At 42.8% G+C, this 24,454-nt stretch overlaps 1 protein-coding gene across 1 annotated transcript in view; it reads left to right on the top strand.

The window, feature by feature from the left end:
• The window catches only part of LOC307217035 (uncharacterized protein), a 30,516-nt gene extending 7,003 nt beyond the window's left edge, over positions 1-23,513 (top strand). Inside the window, exons 2-16 of the mRNA XM_079978043.1 lie at positions 1,316-1,347; positions 2,980-3,027; positions 4,605-4,655; positions 5,373-5,402; positions 8,422-8,472; positions 12,025-12,068; positions 12,184-12,233; positions 12,873-13,093; positions 13,193-13,443; positions 14,257-14,388; positions 14,584-14,722; positions 16,997-17,050; positions 17,328-17,408; positions 19,765-20,037; positions 20,646-23,513. Of these exons, the coding sequence (XP_079834169.1) occupies positions 1,316-1,347; positions 2,980-3,027; positions 4,605-4,655; positions 5,373-5,402; positions 8,422-8,472; positions 12,025-12,068; positions 12,184-12,233; positions 12,873-13,093; positions 13,193-13,443; positions 14,257-14,388; positions 14,584-14,722; positions 16,997-17,050; positions 17,328-17,408; positions 19,765-20,037; positions 20,646-20,674 (1,486 nt within the window). The 3' untranslated portion in view covers positions 20,675-23,513. The remainder of the gene's footprint in view (positions 1-1,315; positions 1,348-2,979; positions 3,028-4,604; positions 4,656-5,372; positions 5,403-8,421; positions 8,473-12,024; positions 12,069-12,183; positions 12,234-12,872; positions 13,094-13,192; positions 13,444-14,256; positions 14,389-14,583; positions 14,723-16,996; positions 17,051-17,327; positions 17,409-19,764; positions 20,038-20,645) is intronic.
• Positions 23,514-24,454: the final 941 nt, after the last annotated feature.

Raw genomic sequence — 24,454 nt, 5'->3', positions numbered from 1 at the left:
CACACTTTTTGTGTTATGCTGGGCTGCCAGGTCATGTGACAGAGCTAAACAGAGTTAGCCCTTGCCTGATCTTGTCCCCGCCACTTCCTTAGAACACCCATATTTGAGGGCTTATGCTGGTGTAAATTGACCCTTTTCCTTAAAAAAATAAAATACAGGTTTGCTGAAGGAATAGGATGCATGTGGCCATTCAGGAAGGTGTGGGGGGGTAATGTTTACACTGTGGCTCAGAGTATATCTACATCAGCATTTTTGCCAGGGGCATCTGCACCATGAAAGCTGAACCAGAATATTCAAGTAGCATCCCAGTACAGTCACAATCCTGGTTTAGATGATTACAGAGATCTTATAAATTTGGCGTTATTTATTCCTACTCATTTGGAGGAGGGTGAAGTGGCTGTAAGCTTAGAGAGAGTTGGTAGGGTGAAATAGAGAGAGAGAGAGAGAGAGACTTGCTTTGTTGGAGGCAGAGTCCTGGGTGTTATGTACTGAAGTTCTCACCCTGGGCCAGCAGGGGGATACTGTAGGTAGTTTTCACTCAGGTCCACATATGCAAATAAGGGATTGAAAGTGACGTTCAGTGATTGGATAGTTACAGAAAGTGGTTACTCTTGCGTTGTAGTGGAGCTCTATATAAGCAGGCTGGCTGAACCCTTCAGTTCAGTTCTGTTCTGGCCTGTGAATAAACAGGAGCTGTTTGAAGAATCGCTGTGTCGTCTGATATGTTCACCCACAACTTAACACTGGGCACCTGAGGTGGACCCCAAAATGGCGCCTCCTTCCCCATCAGGAACGAAGGATCGTTGGGGAAGAGCTATAGTGGAACTCAGGGAGAGGGAGAAAGAAAGATCAACACTGGGATCTGCTACCCCAGTGGACCCTCTTGCCTGAGGCTTCACTTCACCAGGCCTCAAGGGCAGGCCCTTGTCACACACTGATTCCTCAATCAGCAGGATTGATGTACAAAGCCTTGTATTGATGCTGCTGAGCTTTGACTCTCTGTTCTAGACATGCTAGCGTAGAAACAGGACTGTGGAGGGGATAAGGGGTAGTAAATATAAGAATCCTGCACATTCACTCTCCTAAACAGACAACTTATTCATAGACTTCTCTGGTTAATCTGGTTGTTACAGTATAGCTTTATGTGATGGACAACACAGAAATGGTTAATGAATGAATGTATTCACTATTATGTTTGTGACTCAGTTGAACAATTATTTAATGCTTCAAAAATGCTATAGGAGAGCTCATATTTTAGTTCTGCAGTAACCAAAAATAAAAAATAAAAAATGGTTACATGTTCTTTATTTTCCAGTGAATCTGAAGTTTCAGCTTTGGATGATAAAGGTACGGTAACTAATTTTTGAAAGCCTATCATTTCCCCCCCAGTAGATTTGTTTCAAAGAATCATTAATTCTGTTGAAATAGATGTGGATCGTGTTTGTATGCATGGTTGTATTAAATGCTGCACCAATGTTAGGTCTCTGAAACGGTTTATTTTGTTTTTCTAATGTTTTATCACTGTTCTTCCTGCAGAGCTTTGTTATGTAATCTTATAAATGTATTTGAAATTAAGTAGTAATTTTTGAGACATCGTATTCTGTAGTAATCCTGAAGTAATACTTCTGAAGTTAATGGTCCCATGATGGCAGACAGTGGATTTGTGGTCAACATTTTACATTGATGCTTCACTGGAACTTTAAAAAGTCAACACTGCCTTTTAAACAAGAAACATTTATGTTTGTTGTGGGTTGATTTTCATGGAGGAAGGGCTGTAGCTCAGTGGCACAACATCTGCTTTGCATGCAGAAGGTCACAGGTTCAGTGCCCAGCACGCCTGTGAATATTCCCTGTCTGAAACCATGGCTTACAGTGCAATTCTATACATGACTATTCTGAATCCCATTTCCCTGGAATTGACTCCTAGGTAAATAGATATAGGATTGAAGCCCAATCTTATGCATGCTTTCTCAGAAGTAAGTGTCCATTTAGATAAGTTTAATTCCAGTTCATGGCAATTTTTGCAGCTTCCGTTTTTAATATTTCCCATCCCGTACTATTTCCAAAGTAATATGTGAATGTTTAAAGAGAATTATGCACAAAATACTGAAACTCCGCTTTAAAAAAAAGCAATTACTTACTTTTAAGATGTAGTCTTGGGGCTGCCTTAAAAATGTTTTTCTTCTTTGTTAGAACAGTTAATATATGCATACATGCATGAAGCTGCCATAAATTACAGTTGCTGCAGCAGAAGTCTGAAAAGTATGGCAGCTAAAATACACCTGGGTTGTGACTGGAGCTAACAACATATGTTGTCCCATTGTAATGCTGCCTCGTTGCTCTTCTATTGTTTTCTGATTACGTGTGCTGCTCTGGAAAAAAAATAATGACAGGGTGGCATGTACACTTTTGAAACAAGCAAGCAAGCAAACAAACAAATTAAAAATATTGATTGCCCTTTTACTTTATGTAGACAAAGATTACAAGGATTTAGCAAGGATTAAGACCCTAGTTTAATATGTACTAAACTAAAAGATGAGCTAATCACATATCAAGTTACTACTGTGCATTGCAGAATAATAGCCAAGTTGACTTCCTCCTGAAAACACTAAGGATATGTCTTGAGGCTAATTACTCAGGCCCAGGCTCTTCCCCTTCAACTTTATTTTGAATGTTGCCTTGAGCAGCAGAATTATTCCCAGGGCAGGGTTGGGAGTAGCCAACTTTTTGCTAAAAAAGCAAAGAGGAACGATGCCTTGATCAGCTAATTCTTATGAATGGAAGGTACTTGCTTAGAGGTCTGCGACTGCAATTATTTTGGGGATGGGGCAAAACGTTGAGCTGGAATCATTCCCAGTGTTACACAACTGGCCCATGAGTCTGTGGAATAAACTTCATTTATTTCCTCGTGTTTGGGAAAAGGTGGGGAAAGACACTGAGTGCTGAATTCCCAACTGATATTTTATCTCCTCAAAACAGATAGTAGCAGTTCTAAAGATGAAGATTCTGCTCAGGAAAACAACTTGGGTAAATATGCTCGTAATGATATACCAAATACATGTGTGTTTTAACAGAAGTTGGAAAATGCTACCAATAATCTAAAAAGCTGAACAAACACAGAATAAATTCAATATTACAAAACAACAACAACAACAACCCAACAGTCTAGATTTAAGTACATAAATACAAAGCAAAGCAAGAGTTAACTGACACTGATACTGGGCTTCCTGCACTCCGAGGAGCCTGGCTTAAAGACAGGTCAGAGCGGAGGTGGTCCTCTCACCAGGCTAGATGACATAACAGCTGCCGCTAGTATCCTTGCTTGCAGCAGCAAAAATGTTGGAGAGGCCAATGATAGTCTTTTCCCCAGCCTTCTCGAAGTACAGTGGTGCCTCGCAAGACGAAAAGAATCCGTTCCGCAATTCTCTTCGTCTTGCGAAGCAAGCCCATTGACGGATTAGCGGATTAGCGCTATTAGCGGCTTTTAGTGGCTTTTAGTGGCGGGTGGCGCTGTGGGTAAAAGCCTCAGCGCCTAGGGCTTGCCGATCGAAAGGTCGGCGGTTCGAATCCCCGCGGCGGGGTGCGCTCCCGCTGCTCGGTCCCAGCGCCTGCCAACCTAGCAGTTCGAAAGCACCTCCGGGTGCAAGTAGATAAATAGGGACCGCTTACCAGCGGGAAGGTAAACGGCGTTTCCGTGTGCTGCGCTGGCTCGCCAGATGCAGCTTTGTCACGCTGGCCACGTGACCCGGAAGTGTCTCCGGACAGCGCTGGCCCCCGGCCTCTTGAGTGAGATGGGCGCACAACCCCAGAGTCTGTCAAGACTGGCCCGTATGGGCAGGGGTACCTTTACCTTTACCTAGTGGCTTTTAGCGGCTTATCAGCTTAGCGGATCAGCTGATAATTGGCTTAGCAGTTTAGAAAAAGGGGGGGGGAAGGGGAAAAAAGTCGGAAAAACTCGCAAGACATTTCGTCTTGCGAAGCAAGCCCATAGGGAAATTCGTTTTGCGAAGCACCTCCAAAACGGAAAACCCTTTCGTCTAGCGGGTTTTCCGTCTTGCGGGGCACCACTGTACCAGCTGCTGGTGCAGGTCTTATTCTACAACCTCTTTCAGAAGAGCTGGTAGAATACTTTTTGTAGAGTGGTACTACAGTGTATTGGGGTTGTGTTACAGTATAACAGGGGTGCCCAAACTTTTTTCAAAGAGGGCCAGATGTGATGAAGTGAATGTGCATGGGGGGCGACCAAAGTTTTTGACCTTTTTTTAGGGTTGAAGTTGTTGAACTTTTTTAACGGTTTTACCCCAAAGTTGCTGAGTTATTTCTAGGATTGAACTTGTTGACCTTTTTTTAGGGTTTGAGCCCAATAAATAAACTGCCCCAGGGGGGCTGGATTAGACCCCCAAAACAGACTTTGGACATGCCTGCAGATCAAACTACTACTACTACTACTACTGTTATTATTATTATTATTATTATTATTATGTGTTATCAGTATTAGTATTAGTATGTGTTGTGGTCTTAACTGCACCATTTAAAAAGTAAAGCTTAATGTTAAATCATTGTTTCAAAATTGCCAAGGCTAAATAGATTTTCATTTTGTCAAGGTAACGACAGTTCCCAAAGCGACTCGGAAAGCAGCTCTGAAAGCAAATCTGGTCAGTAATTGAATCATACCTATTCTATATATTAACAATGAATTTATTTTCTAGTGTGAATCTTTATATAACTGAAACAGCACCATTCACATATGAGAGGAACGTATTAAAGGTCGGAGGGAACCCCCCCCGGGAAGAACACTCTCCCCCACAATTGTTCAGTGGCATCCCTGCCACACCATCCCCTACTGGATGGGGGGGGGGGAGAGAAATGGAATGGATGATACCAGACAACAGCAGCTACCTGGCTGGCTGGAACCTTGGTGGGAGCACCCCATGCTGCAACACTTTGTTGTAGATCACACTTGTTTATATTCCCTTAATGTCTCTTTAAAATACATCTTAAATTATTGAAATGACAGCCACCAGGTATGAATTTAAGCCACCTGCTTGCCTTTCACTGGGCATTCCTTTTGCTGCATTTTGTGCGTGTGTGGCTATTTATCAGTAAAGAGAAAAAGGGGGAAGAAGGCAAACATGACATTGTATTTGTTAAATATTGGTATTTAGCAGGTAGTCACAGCAACAGCAGGCCATAAATATGCTTAGAAGTTGACAACAAATGTGGCAAAACAGGATGACCAGGAAAACAATGGGAGGAAGTGGCTCCTCACAGTAACTGGCAAATGTATTTTGTTGTTAATATCCCTGCACTTATTTATATTTTAAACAAATGGACACTGCAGTTTATGTTTAATGAGGCCTTTTCATTTACAGATACAGATGAGGCAGATCTAAATGAACCAAGTGAGTGCTTTTTAAATTTTTATCCTTACTTTGAGAAAGATCTATAAGAGGATTCTTGCAAGGTAGTAAAAGCCATGTGCATAGATGGGAGTGAGTGACTTTTGAGTGTTCATGTTAAGCGGGACATGAAGTAGTTTAAGGACGATTCTTATTGAAAATTTAGCTGAGACCATTGTATATGGCCATTATTGAATGTACAAAAAAATTGAAGAATACCCTTTCATAAAGCACTGTGGCCCTACAGGTAAATACATGACAAGATTAAGGAAAAATGGAGGACCTCAGTGCTACTAGCCATGGTGTCTAAACAGAACCTCTATATTCAGGTCTGGATAATTATCAGGCATGGGGGATCATGCATCTTATTTCTTAAATATACAAATACAAACAAAGCTTTCATACAAATATGTGTTGCAAATATTTATGTATGCAGGCATTACAAATAATAACGTTTTACCTGAGGTAAGAATGAGGGGTGCTAGTTTTTTGCATGTATTTACACATTCTTTTCAGTGATGCCACAACACACTGAAATTTAGTCCAATAAAGACCTTAGAAGGACAGCTGCTAATTCCATCAAAAATCCATAAATCTTTTCTGTTCTCATTTGTTTTTGTTTCAGTTTGAAATTGATTATTTGATTTCTCACTTGCTCTGCACCAAAAGGTCCTACAGCAGTTTACAGCATTTTTTAAAAAATAAATAAAAACAGTTTAGAACAAATTACAGTTACAAGCATAGGGTGGGTCCTGAACTAGCTATTGTTGCTGTGAATTGTAATGTACCTTGCTGGGTATGAGTAGCACTGAGTATGAGTAGTGCTTACTACACTGTTAAAACTGATCGTGGGGAGCAGGTGGCACTGTGGTCTCAACCACTGAGCCTCTTGGGCTTGCTGATTGGAAGGTCGGCGGTTCGAATCCCTGTGACGGGGTGAGCTCCCGTTGCTCGGTCCCTGCTCCTGCCAACCTAGCAGTTCGAAAGCATGCCAGTGCAAGTAGATAAATAGGTACTGCTTTAGCAGGAAGGTAAACGGCGTTTCCATGCATCCTGGTTTCCATCACTGTGTTCCATTGTGCTAGAAGTGGTTTAGTCATGCTGACCACATGACCCAAAAAGCTGTCTATGGACAAATGCTGGCTCCCTTGGCCTGAAAGCAAGATGAGTGCCACAAGCCCACAGTCGCCTTTGACTGGACTTAACTGTCCAGGGGTCCTTTACCTTTTTTTACCTTTTTTAATTAAACTGATCAGTAAAGAATTATAGAATGGCAGTCATGATATATTTCTAAGGCTGTGTGGGATACCAGTAGAGGAAGGTATACAAACAATTCTGCACACTTTTTTTTTGTAGTACAGGACTCAGAATTTCCCATAATATGATATGTGACCTCTAAGAAATCACCAAAATGGAGGGTTATAGACATAGGCTCTGTTACTTCTTCATCATCATCATCATCATCATTTCATTTCATTTCTATATTGCTTTTTATTTTTAAGGGGGGGACTCAAAGCAGTTTACAACCCACATTAAAACATCAAAAAAAAAACACCCCAGAATAAAGCATTACTGAAGAAATTCAAATATAAAGTATACATTTAAAGACAATTAACGTTCATTCAAACATAATTAACAGGAAACTAAAATATCATAAACATTTTTTTAAAAAACACCATAGAGGATGTCAGTTGCAGAATGCACATTTAGCAGAGCAAAGTTAACAAAAAAAAAATCTTAAACATTTTAAAAGAAAGCATTACTAAATGAAGTCAAATATAAAAGGCACATTTGAAACAGCATAACTAGCAAAAGAATAAAATATTCTCGTAAGTATAGAACATATCTACTGCTGTAGCTGCAAATCCTGCCAATAGTGGTTCATGGCAGGGGCTGTGGATGCTCATGTTCAGTGAGCTGGGTCTCCACAAAAAGACAACCAAGAGCAGGCTTCCTCAGCCTCGGCCCTCCAGAGGTTTTGAGACTACAATTCCTGTCAGGGAACTGACATCAGAGCGAGAGGTGGAGGCAAGGCTCCCGAGCGATGCAGGAGAGGGGACCAGCAGAGGGGAAGGAATTCAGCGCAACACCAGTAGAGAAGGGAGGGAGATGGAGGATTTGGAGAGGGGTCTCCAAGACTCTTCGCCCGAAACTAGTGGAGAGAGCACGGGCACACCTTTGCCCACCCCTTCCTTGCGCAGAAGAGTTCCGTGCAGGGAGAGTAGGTGGAGACTTGGCGTCAAACAACTTCTATGCTGGAAGAGGTTCAAGAAACGCCCACTGACGGATTCTGCAAGCGACTGAACGGCCACGGAGTGAAGGGCTGTCAGCCGAGGCATGGTTAGCCAGGCAATCTAGCCGAAAGTAACGACAACTTATGCACAAGTAACCCCTTATAACCATTACAATTCCCATCATCCCTGACCACTGGTCCTGCTAGCTAGGGATCATGGGAGTTGTAGGCCAAAAACATCTGGACTGCTGAGGTTGAGGAAGCCTGACTAAGAAAGTCTCTGGCCTCTTCAGCAGCATCAGCTTTTGTAGCTGGAGTCAGTCTAGGCCCTGCCCTCCCAGGCCAGGTTGAAAAAGGCCTGCAAGGCAGGAGCAGGTCTTCCAGGACTCACAGCCAGCTTAGATGAGCAGAAGCACTTTAGCCTGGTGAGGTGTAATTAATGATGCCAGGTTCCACTGTTGGGGAATAGATAACATATACTAATAGTAATGCTGCAAGAATAAGCACTATACAGTATTATCAAATATGAATAGTGAAGCTTCATCCCTGTGGCACAAGCAGATTTGAACAGATTTTTGTCCAGAATGTTGAAAGATATATGATGAATAAAAAGTGTAATATGATAAAATGCAAATTTTAAAACCAAAGGAGCCTTCAAATAGCCACGGTGTCATTCAGAATGTCATCTTTAGATATCTGCGGAGAAGTCTTGCTTCAGTTTATGATTCATTCCAAATAATAATGTACAGAAACAAATCAAAGATGCAGGATTTTTTGTTTGTTTTATAGATGAGGATCTGAAAATGAAAGAAGAACCGCCGTTGCATTGTGTTGAATCAGGTATAATACTTTTCTTTAAAAAATAACATATATCTGACAGGAGGAAGGCTTCTGGTTTCCCTCTGAATGTGATTTTAAGCATTCTTTTCCATTCATCGTAGACAGAGTTCCAATTTTTTTAAATTTTGTTGCACCCCCACCACATATGTAACATCATTCCTTCCTCATTGTTATGCCTCCACATTTGTTCGATTTCGATTTGCAAATTTTTCCAGTTTACTAGGGGTCATATACAACCTATATAACATTTTTAAATAATTTTCTTTAATTGTGTAACATGCCGTGAACTTGATATCCTTTTGCCAGAACCTTTTCCAGTGTTCCATCTGTATTGGGTAACCAAAATCCATTGCTCATTTTACCATTGCCTCTTTTATCTCCTCATCTTTTAACTCCCAATCCAATAATACTTTGTAAGTCTTTGATAACAATTTCCTATTATTTTGTAGTAATTCTTTTTCTATTTCTGAGATTTCTTTTTTGAACCCGATTTTAATGTCTGATTTGAACACCTCATTCAACTGATGGTACTGAAACCAATCTGTGTATAACTGTCTAATTTCCTCGAACTTTTTAAAATTTAAGTTGACCCCTTTCTTCCTCCTGGGAATTATGAATATCAACATCCCCAAGCGGAAAAAAGAAAGTATTTTTATACGGCACAATGGTGGCAAGAATGCTAATAGCAAAGAGGAAGAGTGGCAACTCACAAATTTTGTGAATATTTATAATAATAATAATCATCATCATCATACCCCACGAAGCCCATCGCCCAGTCCTTCCCGGCTAGCTTTTATAAGCCAGGATGGGCAAGGATCCAGGAGACAGGTGGTTGGCTTCACTCGTCCAAGCAGCCTGTCCACATCCTCGGAGGTAACAGATTGGAATTGATCCCACACAACTTGACTAGACAGGACTCTAGCACTCTCCCGCCCTGGCCCTGCTCCCACGGTGGAGTCTACTTCTTCCCGAATCTGAGCGATTTTATCTGCAAAAAACTTTGCGAAATCATTGCAGGAGATCATGTGGGCCGTACTGGGCCCCGATGTCGCAGGTGGTTCCGCTAAATTGTGAACCACCTGAAAAAGTCTCCTGCTGCTGTTTTCTGCAGATGCAATAGAGGCGGCGAAGAAAGTCTTCGCTGTCGCTATCGCCACTTGGTAGGCTCGACGTTGAGCTCTAACCTGTGTCCGGTCAGATTCGGAATGAGTTATCCGCCACCGGCGCTCTAGCCGTCTCAACGATTGTTTCATTGCCCTCAGATCCGTGGAAAACCACGGGGCTGTCCGGGCTCCATGCAATCGGAGAGGGCGCTTCGGAGCCAAACAGTCAATAGCCCTGGTTAACTCCACATTTCAGCGGGCCACCAGGGAATCGGCTGAAAGGCCATCAACATGGGATAAAGCCTCCCCTACCACTCTCTGGAAACCATTTGGATCCATTAAGTGGCGGGGGCGGACCATCCGAATCGGTCCCACCTCCCTGCAGAGGTGATGGGTTGTAGAGAAGTCCAGTTGCACCAGGAAGTGATCTGACCATGGCACTTCTTTCATTTTGCTTTTACTTAGTGTCAGATCACCAACATCCATAGAGGTAAACACCAGGTCCAAGGCATGTTCGCGGCTATGGGTTGGGCCAGACTTATTCAGGGACAGCCCCATGGAGGCCATGCTTTCCATGAAGTCCCGAGCAGCCCCTTGTAAGGTCGTGTCAGCATGGATGTTAAAATCCCCTAGGACAACCAAGCTAGGTGTCTCCAGGAGAACATCCGCCACGACCTGAAGCAGCTCGGGCAGGGAATCCTTGGTGCAGCGGGGAGGTCAGTACACCAAAAGGAATCCTGTACTGCCCCTATTGCCCAACTTCCAGAACATGCACTCGGAAAACTGGGTCTTCCCAATAGGACGCCTGGTGCAAACTAATGACTTCCTAAAAATCACTGCAACCCCCCCTCCCCACCCACATGACCTGGGTTGCTGTGCGTAAGAGAAACCTGGTGGACAAGCGGCAAGGACAGGCCCATCTGCTTCATCCAACCAAGTCTCTGTTACACATGCCAGGTCAAGTCCTCCATCCATTAGATGTTAGATAATGAAGCTTAATTGGTTTACGACCCCAATTAGCTGCAATTTATAGCGGTCCGGCACGCTCCTCAGCCAAGCTGCGCCGATCTGCTTCTCTCCGGTTTCGCCTTGCAGAGTAAAAACACAGCGGAAAAAACTGTTGCTTGCTTAGATCCAGGCAAACACACGAAACGTTTGTGTGTCCATTTTATCAGTCTTTTATTACAGCAGAATATTTACAACTCAGCATTTCTCAGATAAACTCTCCCGGACTTCTAGCACTCATGGCTAATGGCTTCTGTCTCTCTCGAAAACACAGAGACAAGTAAGGCAAAACTCCTCCCACCTTCCAAATTACACGTCAGAATGTGAGGCGTCACAGAACATCTTAACCCTGTAAGTTCTGAATCCCAACAGATCAAGTCATGGATGGCAGTGGTTTTATGAATCATTGACCTGGCATTGCACAGCAGCACCTTCAGGTCATGTGGGTATCCCTTGCTGATTCTAGTATCCATCCGGTCAGGACCAGACCCGGAGGCAGGGATAGTCCTCAGACAACGACTAAACCTGCCTCCTCTGTAATGACATGGTCACTGAGATGGGTTGTCCCAGTGCATCCCCCCCTGTGGAACATGCCCCAGCCATTTTGTGGGCTGGGGCCCACTCCCCGGAAGCCCTGACCCCTCCCCTTAAGAACAAAATAATACCTTAAAAAACAACAACAAAAACCAATAAAACAATACAAACAAAAAACAGTAAAAATTACAAAAACATAAAATCAAACAAATTCCCAGGCCCAATAAACATCCACCCCACCCCCACCCCCCCACATACAAAAAATTCAAAAGAAAAATTTTAAAACATTTTAAAAGCAGTCTGCACCCCTCCAGCAGTAACAGCAACTGTCCTAGTGAGGCCCGTCAGGCCCTGCCCTGGGCCAGGTGGTGAGTGGCAGGAAGGAGCAGGGCCCCCAGACACTCACACAGGAGAGTCCTCCTGGGCAGCAGAGCACAGCAGTCCCTGTGAGGCTTCAGGCCCCGCCCCAGGCCAGATGGTGAGTGGCAGGAAGGAGTTAGCAAGAATGACAGAGATAATTAGAGGCCAACCTAGCCAAAAAGGATTGGTTATGTGTAAGAGATTACATGAAAAAAATATTGTTCTCAAGCTATATCCTGGTTATGTTTTGACTAAATCTTGTAAAGAGTATAATGGAAAGAGAAAGAATTGGGAGAATTAAATGAAATAAAGAGTAAATAACACACTAAGAAAAAGATTTGTAAAAGGAAAACTGCAGTGAAATCACAGATGGAAAAAGATTTGTATGGGAAGATGTATAATGTATTAAGTTAAGAATTTATGCTGTAGAGAAATCAAGAATATATGTATATGTACAATTTATACTCAATAAAAATCATAACAGGAAAAACATGTATCTGACAATTTAAACTATTTTCAGTTTAAGAAACTTCTCTCTCTTTCCATTTAGGGGTTAATACCCATCGACACTGTGAACGCTGTAAGATCCCACAAGTAGGTGTTTTTTTTTAATCCAGATATGGACTAGTGTTAAAAGTCGTTTCATAAATCCAATACTAATATCCTACTAATTCACTTTTCCCATTTTTATTTTTATTTTAATATAAAGAACCAACATGAACAAGTAGCTCCCAGAAAGCTTTCTAGAGGACGATTCTGGTAAGTTTTGGTCAATATAATTGAAAATTACATCCTAAAAAATGTCTTTGTATTATTATTATTATTATTTTGCATGATTACACAGTACACAGACATATATTTGGCAAATCTGAATGCGCACTTGTCTACTATTGTGCAGTAAAGGAAGTGGAAGAGCAGAATGGGACCTACAGGGTGGAAATAAATGTTGCATTCTTCCAGTCGTTCTGTCTCTGCAAGCACAACAGCTTTCCAAACGAAGCAGTCCTCCTTTCTCCCCGTGCCTGTGTGCTGTTCTGGGGGTACCCCTGACCTCCTCCGCAGAGCAAATTTTGGAGGGTACACGAAAAGAGGAAGGGGAGCATGACATCATTTTGAGAATCTGCGCATGCGCGAGCAGTGAAACCCAAAAGTAACGTGCTCCGTTACTTCTGGGTTGCCACGGAGCGCAACTTGAACGCGCTCAACCCAAAGCACATTCAACCCGAGGTATGACTGTATATAAATGTATTTTTCACATGTCCTTGGAAGGACAAGAAAATGCAGAGGAAGCACATGCATATATTATCCCCGTTTGTCAGAGTCGTCCGCGACTGGGTTCCCTTTACCTTTATGCTGTATCACGTACTGAAAACTACACTTTATGTATCACATACGCAGGTTGAAGTTGGACGACGAAGGAATTTATCAGTGTACAATCACTGGGTTGATCTTCGAAGTAACCAAAGCCACAGTCATTGAGTATTCCCTTTTGTCTTGGACCAAGTATGCTGTTTACCTTAAAGATCCCTGGATTGTCGTGGGCCCCATATTTGACGTCAAGTGCAAATCACCCTCTGTTCTTACTTCCATTCAGTTTCCACACGCCCTCTGCCTGAATGGTAAGACTTGCTCAGTGAATTTAAACATATTTGTCTATCTGCTGGGGCACTTACTCTGCTTTTAGGAAGCGTTAAAAAGCGTTCGATGTTTCTCTGCAGATCATTCCTCTGACATGACCTTCAACGTGTTCCATTTCAAAAGCAACGGCCCAGAATTTGAGCGTTCTGCTGATCACTCAACCACACATGTCAAATGGCGTGTGAGCTCCCTGTCCCCTGTGGGCCCAGTTATTGAGAAATACGATCCAGTGTGTTACCATGGGGTTGTTATTTTATACAAAGTTGTCAATGACCACCCTTCCTTGAAATTCCATGTGTATGTAGCTGGCAACAACAGCTCATTTATAAAGGTAAGATCAACTTTTGGGTGATGTCTAAATCAGTTTCTTTGCTGCCAGCATGGCATTTTCCTGTACAGTGGACGCTCGGGTTGCAGATGTGATCCATGCGGATGCACGTTCGCAACCCGCGGAGTTCGCAACCCGCAGCTGCGCGTCTGCTCACACGCAGGTTGCGATTCGGCGCTTCTGCGCATGCACGACTGTCAAAACCCGGAAGTAACCCGTTCCGGTACTTCCGGGTTTCGGTGGTCCGTAACCTGAAAAAACACAACCTGAAGCGTCTGTAACCCGAGGTATGACTGTATTCCAGTGCCCACTGGAGCTGTCAACTCATGAAATAAAAAGTTCTAGCAAGTAAGAAGGACCTGGTGGCCGTTCAGGAGGCGAAGTAGGTCAAGGTGGAACTTGCAGGGGAAGAGCCTATAGGAACACTGGATTCAATTGGACACTGGATGAGGAAAGAAGGCTGTCATTCAACCCCTCCTGTCTGGCAGCTAGAGCCCCAGATCTCAAAAACCCGCTTTCCCTCCCAGTGAGTTGGGGGTGTGTGTGCAGCCAGGAGAACCATTAGGGTTCCAGTTGCTACAACAGGATATTCAGCTGAGTACTGCAGAAATTGCTTGGTGAATCATCCTAGTAATTGTCGTAAGAATCACATGATTGTTGTATTTCATTTGTTAGAAAGCGAGGGAGGGAACCGCAATTTCTCAGTAGATGAAAGACGTTTAATATATAGACAAAATCTCCAACAAGTCTAAGTAGGTCTTTGATTTCTTGACTTAGGCAATCATGATTTTAAAAAAAGATCTGTTTTAATTTTAGGATGTGTCAAAAACCATACAGCGCTCTTCCAATAGATTCATTAAAATTGAGAAACCCCCTTGTCATAAATTACTCCAAGTTGGGAAGAAATACAAATTAACTAGTGTCCCAGAAGCTGACATAAACCCTGAGGTATGTTCTTTATTCTTCTATAATCGGATTGTCAAGATGCATGTCCTTGTCTAAAAGATGATGATAATTGTCATTTGTGCAGTGTTCCTGACACGTTGTGACATTGTATACATGCATTATATAAAAGCTTAGCTAGGAAAACAAACTTTTTGCTTTGACAAATGGGTTTTCAGTATTCTGATATTCACTTTCTAGGAAATGGAGTTTGTTGATGACTCTACGCTAGCACAGAAACATTTCTTTGAGGTATATTTAGAACAACCAACAGAACTTGTGTTATCTTTGATGGATGTGGAGTCAGAAGAAACGGTGTGGAAAGCAAAGCTACGAGAATGTGAGTTTTCCTTAGACACAATTCAGTACACAGTATGTGCACTTAACAGTGTTTGATTTATTTGGGACTTCACTGATGTTTACATCTGTTTCATTTTTTGTACAGTATATTGCATGTTGTTGTTTTTCTTATTTGCATTTTTCAGATGTGGTAGAAAGCAGGGTATAAATTTTAAAAGTGAACAAATAACCTGATTTACAGTTCAGTCTCATGTTACACTCCCAAGTAAATGTACATAGAGCCTCAATAATGAATTGCAGCCAACATATTTGGCCGCAATCCAAATGAGACTATGCATATTCTGGTCACGGTCCCACTCACAAACATAGAGGTTCTTTTTCCTTCTTCTGATAAGAAAGCTGCCCTCCAAAACATTGCAGAACTAGAGAAATTGGGTTGTGTGAAACAGCAGATTCAAGAAAAAAGAATATCGGGCAAAAATATGGCATGTGATGAAAGTACGCTGACGTTAATGCAGTCTACTTTCTCCCCCAATCACCAAACTTGGGAAGAGTTTAGAGACTAGTCTGAAGTATGAGTTTAAGGGAGCAACTCTGCAAAAAAGAAAAGTGGAAGCATATATTGTTATTTCTGTTTTCTATCAACAACAAATAAAAATATCAGTGGGAGGATATTATTTTGAATAGGCAAATGCTTTAGATATACAATATTTTTAAAGCATTGTTTAATTTGTTTCCTCCTGCATTGTGTACATTTCCCCATCTTTCTAAATTATATAACCAATACAGCAGTACCTTAGTACTCAAACAGCTTGGCTCCCAAACAAATAGGCTCCCGAACGCCACAAACCCAGAAGTGTTTCAGTTTGCAAACGTTTTTCGGAAGCCAAAGTCCAATGCGGCTTCCGCTTGAGTGCAGAAAGTTCCTGCAGCCAATCGGAAGCTGTGCCTTGGTTGTCAAACGGTTTCAGGGGTTGAACAGACGCCCAGAACAGATTAAGTTCGAGAACAAGGTACCAGTGTATACAAATTTAAATGAATCTATGCAATTATTGGCCATATTGACACTCATGCCCCAGCATTCTGTTTACTCCTTCAGTAGTTGAAAGATGTAGCGCGTGTGGAACCAAAAGCACATGTCAGGGGCAGCTCTGACAGCACATTACTCTCATTTTACTGTCATTTGGTTCTCATGCAGTGGCAGTTATTACCACATCATTTAATTCCCCAAACAGAATCCAGTTTCAGTCAAAAGCAAGCTTCCAGGTCCCTATTTTTCTGTAATCGCTACTATCCAAAGCAGGCACCCCCAACCTTCCGCCCCTCCAGATGTTTTGGACTGCAGTTCCCATCATCCCTGACCACTGGTCCTGCTAGCTAGGGTTCATGGGAGTTGTAGGCAAAAACATCTGGAGGGCCGCAGGCTGGGGATGCCTGATCCAAAGCTATCAAAACAGTTCACCATGAATAGTATGGACTCGCACATGAGCCAGTATGGTGTAGTGGTTAAGAGCGGTGGACTCGTAATCTGGTGAACCAGGTTTGCGTCTCCGTTCCTCCACATGCAGCTGCGGTGGCTAGTCACACTTCTCTGAAGTCTCTCAGCCTCACTCACCTCACATAGTGTTTGTTGTTGGGGAGGAAGGGAGAGGAGATTGTTAGCTGCTTTGAGACTCCTTAGTGTAGTGATAAAGCGGAATATCAAATCCAAACTCTTCTTCTTCTATGGATGATGCATTTTCAAATTACTGAATTTACACGTATGATGATGCTTCTCTCCAAATCCAAATTTCCAGGTGATAGGTCCCACCAGCTTCATATGTTAATTAGCTGTCTGTTCAGGATGGACAGCTCCTATGGTTCTCAACAGAAACCCTCCCATAATTACTTGCATGCTATGCTAAGCATAACAAGCTGCACAAGGCAGTCTCTAGGTGTAGGGGCACTGACCACCTGATTTTTTTCCTGATTCCATGTGATCAAATGGTTTTGAATGTCCTCCAAAAGCCCTACACGACCTTCTGTTTGGGTTTGCAGAGAGTGTTACTTTTAAGGTTGGGCATTCTTTTTTTTTTTTAACTTGTCACTTACTTATAATACAGTCAGTGAGATGCAGCTTCTTTTGTGGCTAAAAGCCATAGAGCAAAGATAATTGTAAAAAGTCCTTTGATTTATTTTATTTGTGCTTTACTGAGAAGCGGGGGGAACAGATTAATACTTCTTCTTTGTGAGAATTGTGGCATATTCATTTGCACTGCCAATTACGCGATACAGCAGGCCTTAATTTTCTTTTGAAAACATTTCTATTTAACAGGTGACTGGATCCTACATAACCAGAATAACAATAAGCAGAAAAGATCCACTAACAGTAAGTTATTATAAAGCAGTATGTATGAAACAATCAGCTGGGAACTTCTCCTGTACAATGTACAGCTCCCAATTGACTTATGACTTGTTTAGAAGTTTCCAGTGGGGCTGTTAAATATATTTGCTTAGTTCTTCAGGATTCCACTCTTGTTAGTGCACAAGTTGCTTGATTTCCCTCTCCTCCATCTGTGGCTTAGATTCAAGCCCACATATCCTTATTTAGAAAGCACAACAACTTACTTATTTTGAAACTATGTCTTTTGCCATGTATTCCTTAGGCACGAGACGACGAAAATCCAGCACCAGTCTTTCAGAAGATGAGCTTTGTAACAAACGGCTAAAAGCCATCAACACTTCAGGTAAAGGATTTTGTGAAATTAAAGAAGATTAGCATCAAGCTGTGTTCTAAGCCTTTCATACTGCAAGGTATTAATGTTACATTTTTCTAAACCTGAATGCAACTACAATTTTAGCGGGAAAACCCATGCATTTGTATTTGCACAAAGATTCTGAACACCTAATTTGAATGCAGCTATCTATATGAAAGCATAAATTTAACCTGTATATTACCGTGTCTTTAGGAATCCACTAGAGGGAGTTCTTCAATCATTTCAATACATTTTAACAAACCATATTTTTAAAAAAATTACGTTGATCATTATACCGAGGTTTGAACTAGATAAAGAACTAGTTGTCACAGGAACAAAATCAACCCTTTAACTCCAGTAGAAAATTGCTCATGATGCCAAAGGTGGTAAGAAACTGTTGCCATCATAATAGGGTTCTCCATAGATAGGATGTACCTATTTTTGTGGATTTGTGGTATCAAAAAGCCTTGAAAAAGAGCCTATAGGAAAATGGAATGCTAGAAAAGGGGGTGATGAGAGAGATGGCTTATTTTGAACACAATGTGACCACACTTGGAATACTTGTAAAGGTAAAGGTAAAGGGATCCCTGACCATTAGGTCCATTCGTGGCCGACTCTGGGGTTGCGGCGCTCATCTCGCTTTAATTGGCCAAGGGAGCCGGCGTACAGCTTCTGGGTCATGTGGCCAGCATGACTAAGCCACTTCTGGTGAACCAGAGCAGCACACGGAAACACCGTTTACCTTCCCGCCGGAGTGGTACCTATTTATCTACTTGCACTTTGGCGTTCTTTGGAACTGCTAGGTTGGCAGGAGCAGGGACCGAGCAACGAGAGCTTACTCCGTCACGGGGATTCGAAGCGCTGACCTTCTGATTGGCAAGTCCTAGGCTCTGTGGTTTAACCCACACCTCCACCCACGTCCCTGGAATACTGTTACCTCAAAAAGGATATTGTAGACCAGGAGAAGGTCCAGAAAAGCCCAACAAAAATTATGGAGGTTACAACATTTGGGGCTTTTTAGTTTAGAGAAAACTGACAGCAAGTGAGATAAAGTGTACAAAATTACACACAGTGTAGAGAAAGTGGGTACAGAAAGGTTTTTCTTCCTGTCTTGTAATACTAAAACTTGGGGACATCCAAAGATGCTGAATGTTGGAAGAGTCAGGCCAGACAAAAGATTTCTTCACACAAGTACTTCTTTACATGGTTCAACTAAGGAATGTGCTCCCACAAGCAGCAGTGATGGCCACCAATGTCACTTAAAAGAGGATTAGACAAATTTATTGAGAATAAGGATATAAATGATTACCAGCCATGATGGCTATGTTGTACCGCAGGTGGCGCTGTGGTCTAAACTACTGAGCCTCTTGGGCTTGCCGATCAGAAGGTCAGAGGTTCCAATCCCTTTGACGGGGTGAGCTCCCATTGCTCTGTCCCAGCTCCTGCCAGCCTAGCAGTTTGAAAGCACACTAGTGCAAGTAGATAGATAGGTACCGCTGTGGCAGGAAGGTAAACAGTGTTTCTGTGTGCTCTGGTTTCCGTCACGGTGTTCCATTGCACCAGAAGCGATTTAGTCATGCTGGCCACATGACCTGGAAAGCCATCTGTGGACAAACACCAGCTCCCTCGGCCTGAAAGTGAGATGAGCGTCACACCCCATAGTTGCCTTTGACTGGACTTAACCATCCAGGGGTGCTTTACCTTTTACCTTTACCTGTTGTACCTCTATGGTGGGAAGCAGTATGTTTCTGGAAATGCAGGACAGTGCTGTTGCAGTCAGGCCCTGCTTGTAAGCTTCTCATTGACTTGTCCACTATGAGAACAGAAGGCTGACCTAGATGGGTTCTTGCCTTATCCAACAGGCTTTTCTCACGTTATTGTGCAACATGTGTCTAAATAACCAGAGAAATTGAAAAGGGGGAAAGAAGGCAAACTCATTATCCTAAACACATTGTGACACTGAAAATTACCAAAAAGTTATACAAGTCTAAATGATGATGATGTTGTAAGCCACTTTGAACAGTGTGAAGGTGGCATACAAATCAAATTATGTATGTGTATGTTGCAGGCCTGGCATGTTCATTCTCTTTGTGTTTCCTGATCTGATAATTGTGTGTGTGCGTGTGTGTGTGTGTGTGTGTGTGTGTGTGTAAGTCTCTTCCAAACAAAAGTCAATGATTAGCTGCCCCTTCCTAGGATGGGAAGGAACACCCCATGTTATATTTGAATGCTCTCCTTTCTTCTTCAAGAATAGAAATAGATGGTAATTTTAAAATATCCATTCCTCCCCCCTCAGGCCAAGTAAAAACAATAACAACATAACATATTTGTATTCTTCTGCTTTTAGATGGAACGAAAGCTTCAGCAGTACTAACTGATCAGCAGCTGATGATTCTTGCAAAGAGGATGGGCAAAAACTGGAAAGTAATTGGCATTGAATGCCTTAGCTTATCCATCGAAGACATCCAGCAGATTGAGGCAAAGGAAGAAGATGTGAATATGTATAAATGCATGATGTTGCGGAAATGGAGGGATTCAGAACAGAATAATGGAACTGCCCGCAGTTTATATGACTGTCTTAATGGCCAGGCATCCCATGATGTGCTAGAAATTCTGACAGGTAAATATCAACACTCTTTATACTTTGCGTATGATGTTTCAGATATTTAGGGTGAAGCAGAATATTTTTAGGATAGCAGAAGTGGTTTCTAAGGCTGGATATAGACACATCAAAAAAACATTTCAGAAAAAAGGTGTTGTAAACCTCAGAGTGGGAAATCACATTGGCAAAAGATGGGACTCCACAGTGCCATCTGGCGTCACAATGTAATAACACATATAAAGCACTTTTTCTTTACTAATGTAGCTGAGTCCATAGTGCCTTCACTTTATGGAAAACGCATCACATATATTTTAATGGCCTGGGGCAAGCTGTGGGAGTGGTAGATCCTGCAAATTTCCAGCATGTTAAGAGAACAGATGTTTACGGCAGTTACTTGGGGAGTGTCTCTTCCATAACCACCATCCCTTCAACTTCCGGAGCAGTTTTGCAATTGATTTTAAATAAATGTATTTATGATATGGCGAAGGATGGACACACATGGATACAGATGCCTATGCCACATGTGGACCTGAACTTTGTTACTACTGTAAGAGGTAATAACTGTCTGTTACGCCACACTTAAATTCTAAGCAATTCCTTAATTCTCATTTATTTTTGTTTTACAGGTTTTTTAAGAGCAGATGCAAAGTCATGAGGAAACAGCTTGAAAAAGAAGAAACATCAGGAATGTTCTTCCATGTACATTTTCCAAAAGAAGATGAAAAGGAACTTCATCGTTCTCTGCAAACTGTTTTAATCTCTGGAGGATTTCCATGAAGTGACAAAGATAGGCCAGTTGTGGAAACTTTGGAGCAGAAGAAAGAAAGAAGAAAAGCATGTGGAACTGTGAACTCATGCAAATGCTTAGCTACTTGTTGCTTTTTTACACATGACTTCCCAGCCTGCCCTGCTGTTGGAGATTCGGCCTTCATGCGTGTTTGACCCGTGCAAGGAGAATGAATGCCTTCCAAAACCCTCTCAGGTCTTCTTGGGTTGCACTGCCTGGATTAACTGGGATCTTCGCTATCTTGTCTTCCATGTTCATACCAGAGTTCAGGGACGGACTGTGGTCTTTCACATTTCAGCGGTCAAATTTCACTGCCCTCTACCTGTCACCTGCCATTCTGCTCAATTCACTGCGTCATAGTTGCGATGCCCTGTGACTCCCCCAGGCTTGGAATTCTCCTGCGGCAGAACTGGTTGTGCTGCCCTAAATCCATCTCTGCAGCGTTATGCATCAGACACACACCTGAGAAGGGATTTTTCTACACCCCCTTTGTGAAGATACAAACAGGTTTGTCTTTTCACTCCCCATGGGTGCAATTGCACACACTGTGGTTCTTCATGCTTTCCCTCTGCAGCATTCCTGCTATAGACTTTCAAGGTCCCTTGCTGAAGGGAATGAGAAGAGACTGAAAGCTTCCACTTAGACATATTATGTACAGTGGTACCTCAGGTTAAGGGACACAGGTGGTGCTGTGGGTTAAACCGCAGAGCCTAGGACTTGCCGATCAGAAGGTCGGCGGTTCGAATCCCCGCGATGGGGTGAGCTCCCGTTGCTTGGTCCCTGCTCCTGCCAACCTAGCAGTTCGAAAGCACCTCAAAGTGCAAGTAGATAAATAGGTACCACTCTGGTGGGAAGGTAAATGGCGTTTCTGTGTGCTGCTCTGGCTCGCCAGAAGCGGCTTAGTCATGCTGGCCACATGACCTGGCAGCTGTACACTGGCTCTCTTGGCCAGTAAAGCGAGATGAGCGCCACAACCCCAGAGTCAGTCACGACTGGATCTAATGGTCAGGGGTCCCTTTACCTTACCTTACCTTGGGTTAAGAACTTAATTCGTTCTGGAGGTCCGTTCTTAACCTGAAACTGTTCTTAACCTGAGGTACCACTTTAGCTAATGGGGCCTCCCGCTGCCGCCTCGCGATTTCTGTTCTCATCCTGAAGCAAAGTTCTTAACCCAAGGTACTATTTCTGGGTTAGTGGAGTCTGTAACCTGAAGCGTCGGTAACCCAAGGTACCACTGTATAATGCTTTGAGCCACATTGAAGTCATCAGGTGGTTTTGAAACTGCGCACCAAGCAAACATAGGGCACCTTAGCAGGAGTTGCTCAGTGACAAAAGTGTTAATGACAAAAAGCTCTCTGATGAGCAACTTGATTACAGTTTCTAGTTTCTGCAATGTGTAACTGTGGGGCATGCGGGGCACGCTTTCAGGTATATGTGGACTGACAGGCACAACAGACCTCACAGTCAGCTCCCGGTGTGTTTTTTGTTGTTGTTGAGGGGAGTAGGAAGTGCAGCTTGGCAAAATACATAGGCAACTCTCTTCCCCAACATGTCACACTATTGAAAAAATTATGTACCAAGAAAAGCTGGATTCTGAGACCTTTATACGTAATCAAACATAGCAAATTTGCTTACATTCTATTTAGCTGTTTTATATAAGCTGGTTTTATTAGCCATAGGGTGGTGATGGGTAAGCAAGCAGTGCAGGTCACTGAAGCTCTACCCTGAGAAAGACTTGAAATATCCAACCATTTCTCTGGCGTCGGACATTTTAGCAGTTGTTCCTTGCAAACTATATTTTTTATAGCAATGGGGACTAGAAACTTACCTTTCTGAAAAGAGTGAGACTCTCAGGAAGATGAGTATTCTGCATTCAACACCACACTTTGACTTTTTTTATTTAAAAAATGCTCGTTGAATGTACGTACAACCTTGCTCTTTGTCTAAGAGCTTTCTAATACCGTATTGGCCTGAACATAAGCCTCACTTTTTCCCCACATTCCGACCATGAAAAGTTAAAGTGCGGCTTATATTTGCGACCTTGCTGTGGGCAAAACAGCGGCAGAAGTGCGGCAAAACAGTGCCCGCCCCACGCATAGACCCCCATCCTCTCTCCCAAGGAGGGGAAGGGAGAGAGCAAGGAAGGGGAAAGGCGGCCGGCAACGCAGCGCGGCTCCCCCCCCCCCCGCCCAGTATGCAGCCAGGAGCTGCGAGGAATGGAGCGGCTTATATTCGGGTACTTTTTCTTTTCCCCTCCTCCAGTTTTAAAGGTGCAACTTATATTTTGGTGCAGCTTGTATCCGGGGCAATACGGTAATACTTGATAGTAGATTCAACATCCCCAGTAAAGTGGCAATACTGTTGTTGTTTTTAAAGGATGCAAAACGCTGTGAATCAAGTTTTAGATCCTCAAGGAGTCATGTAGTATCAAACTCTACTGCGCTTGGGACACATCATGTAGCATAAAACCAGCATCCACACACTGCCTGTGTCCTTTTAGAAGGGCAGAGTAGCTCTAAACATTGTAAAACCATTTTACAGTTCAGCATTGGCACTATGGGAAGATTTTGAATCTCTCTGGGAATGTAATTTACATGTCGCCCCCAAAGGTCACTCATTTCTTACGTGGTACATTTCTGTGTTGTACATATTTCCTTGGAAACAGACATGACTGTATGTTGTGTTAATCCTTTTTTAAAAAATAAAATTAAAATTGTGTCAATCCTTTATTTAATGGAAATGAAATGGTGAAACCAGTTTTGCCTTATTAATGACCTTGGGCCAATTAGGCTGAAATCTAAGTACTGTAATTGTTCAATTAGAGCTGTCATAAAAAACATCTTTAGCAACAACAAATGGCTGGCTGGTTTTTCCATCCAACCTGCTGAAATAATGTTATTTGATAGTAAGAGTGTTGAAAACCACACTTGTGCTTTCAATAAATGTCTCGCTGCCAAATCCCTGTTATGGAAAATGGCGGTTTGCAGGCCATAATTAGCTGGCGCGGGCCTTCTCACAGTTCCTGGTAGTGTCGTAGAATCATGGAATTGTAGAGTTGGAAGGGAACCTGAGGCTCATCTAGCCTGAACCCCCTGCAATGCAGGAATATGCAGCTGTCCTGTACGGGGATCAAACCTGCAACCTTGGTGTTGTTAGGACCATGTTGTAACCAACTGACCTTTTAAACCAACTACCACCCTCAGAAGAGACGTGGGTGGCGCTGTGGTCTAAACCACAGAGCCTAGGGCTTGCCGATCAGAAGGTCAGCGGTTCGAATCCCCGCGACGGGGTGAGCTCCCGTTGCTCGGTCTCAGCTCCTGCCAACCTAGCAGTTTGAAAGCACATCAAAAGGCAAGTAGATAAATAGGTACCACTCCAGCAGGAAGGTAAACAGCACTTCCGTGTGTTGATCTGGTTTGCCAGAAGTGGCTTAATCATGCTGGCCACAAGACCCAGAAGCTGTACGCCGGCTCCCTCAGCCAATAAAGCAAGATGAGCGCCGCAACCCCAGAGTCGTCTGTGACTGGACCTAATGGTCCACCCTCAGAAGTTTATAAAGTGGTTGCCAGGGAGGAGGCTTTCTTAGTAGCAGTCCCTAAGTTGTGGAACTCCCTCGCTCCACAGATTCGAACCTAGGATCTTCATTGC

This window comes from Podarcis cretensis, assembly GCF_951804945.1.
Source record: "Podarcis cretensis genome assembly, chromosome: 5".
Classification (NCBI taxonomy): Eukaryota; Metazoa; Chordata; class Lepidosauria; order Squamata; family Lacertidae; genus Podarcis; species Podarcis cretensis.
The sequence above is the reverse complement of the archived record's forward strand: the minus strand, read 5'-3'. Positions and strand labels throughout refer to the sequence as shown.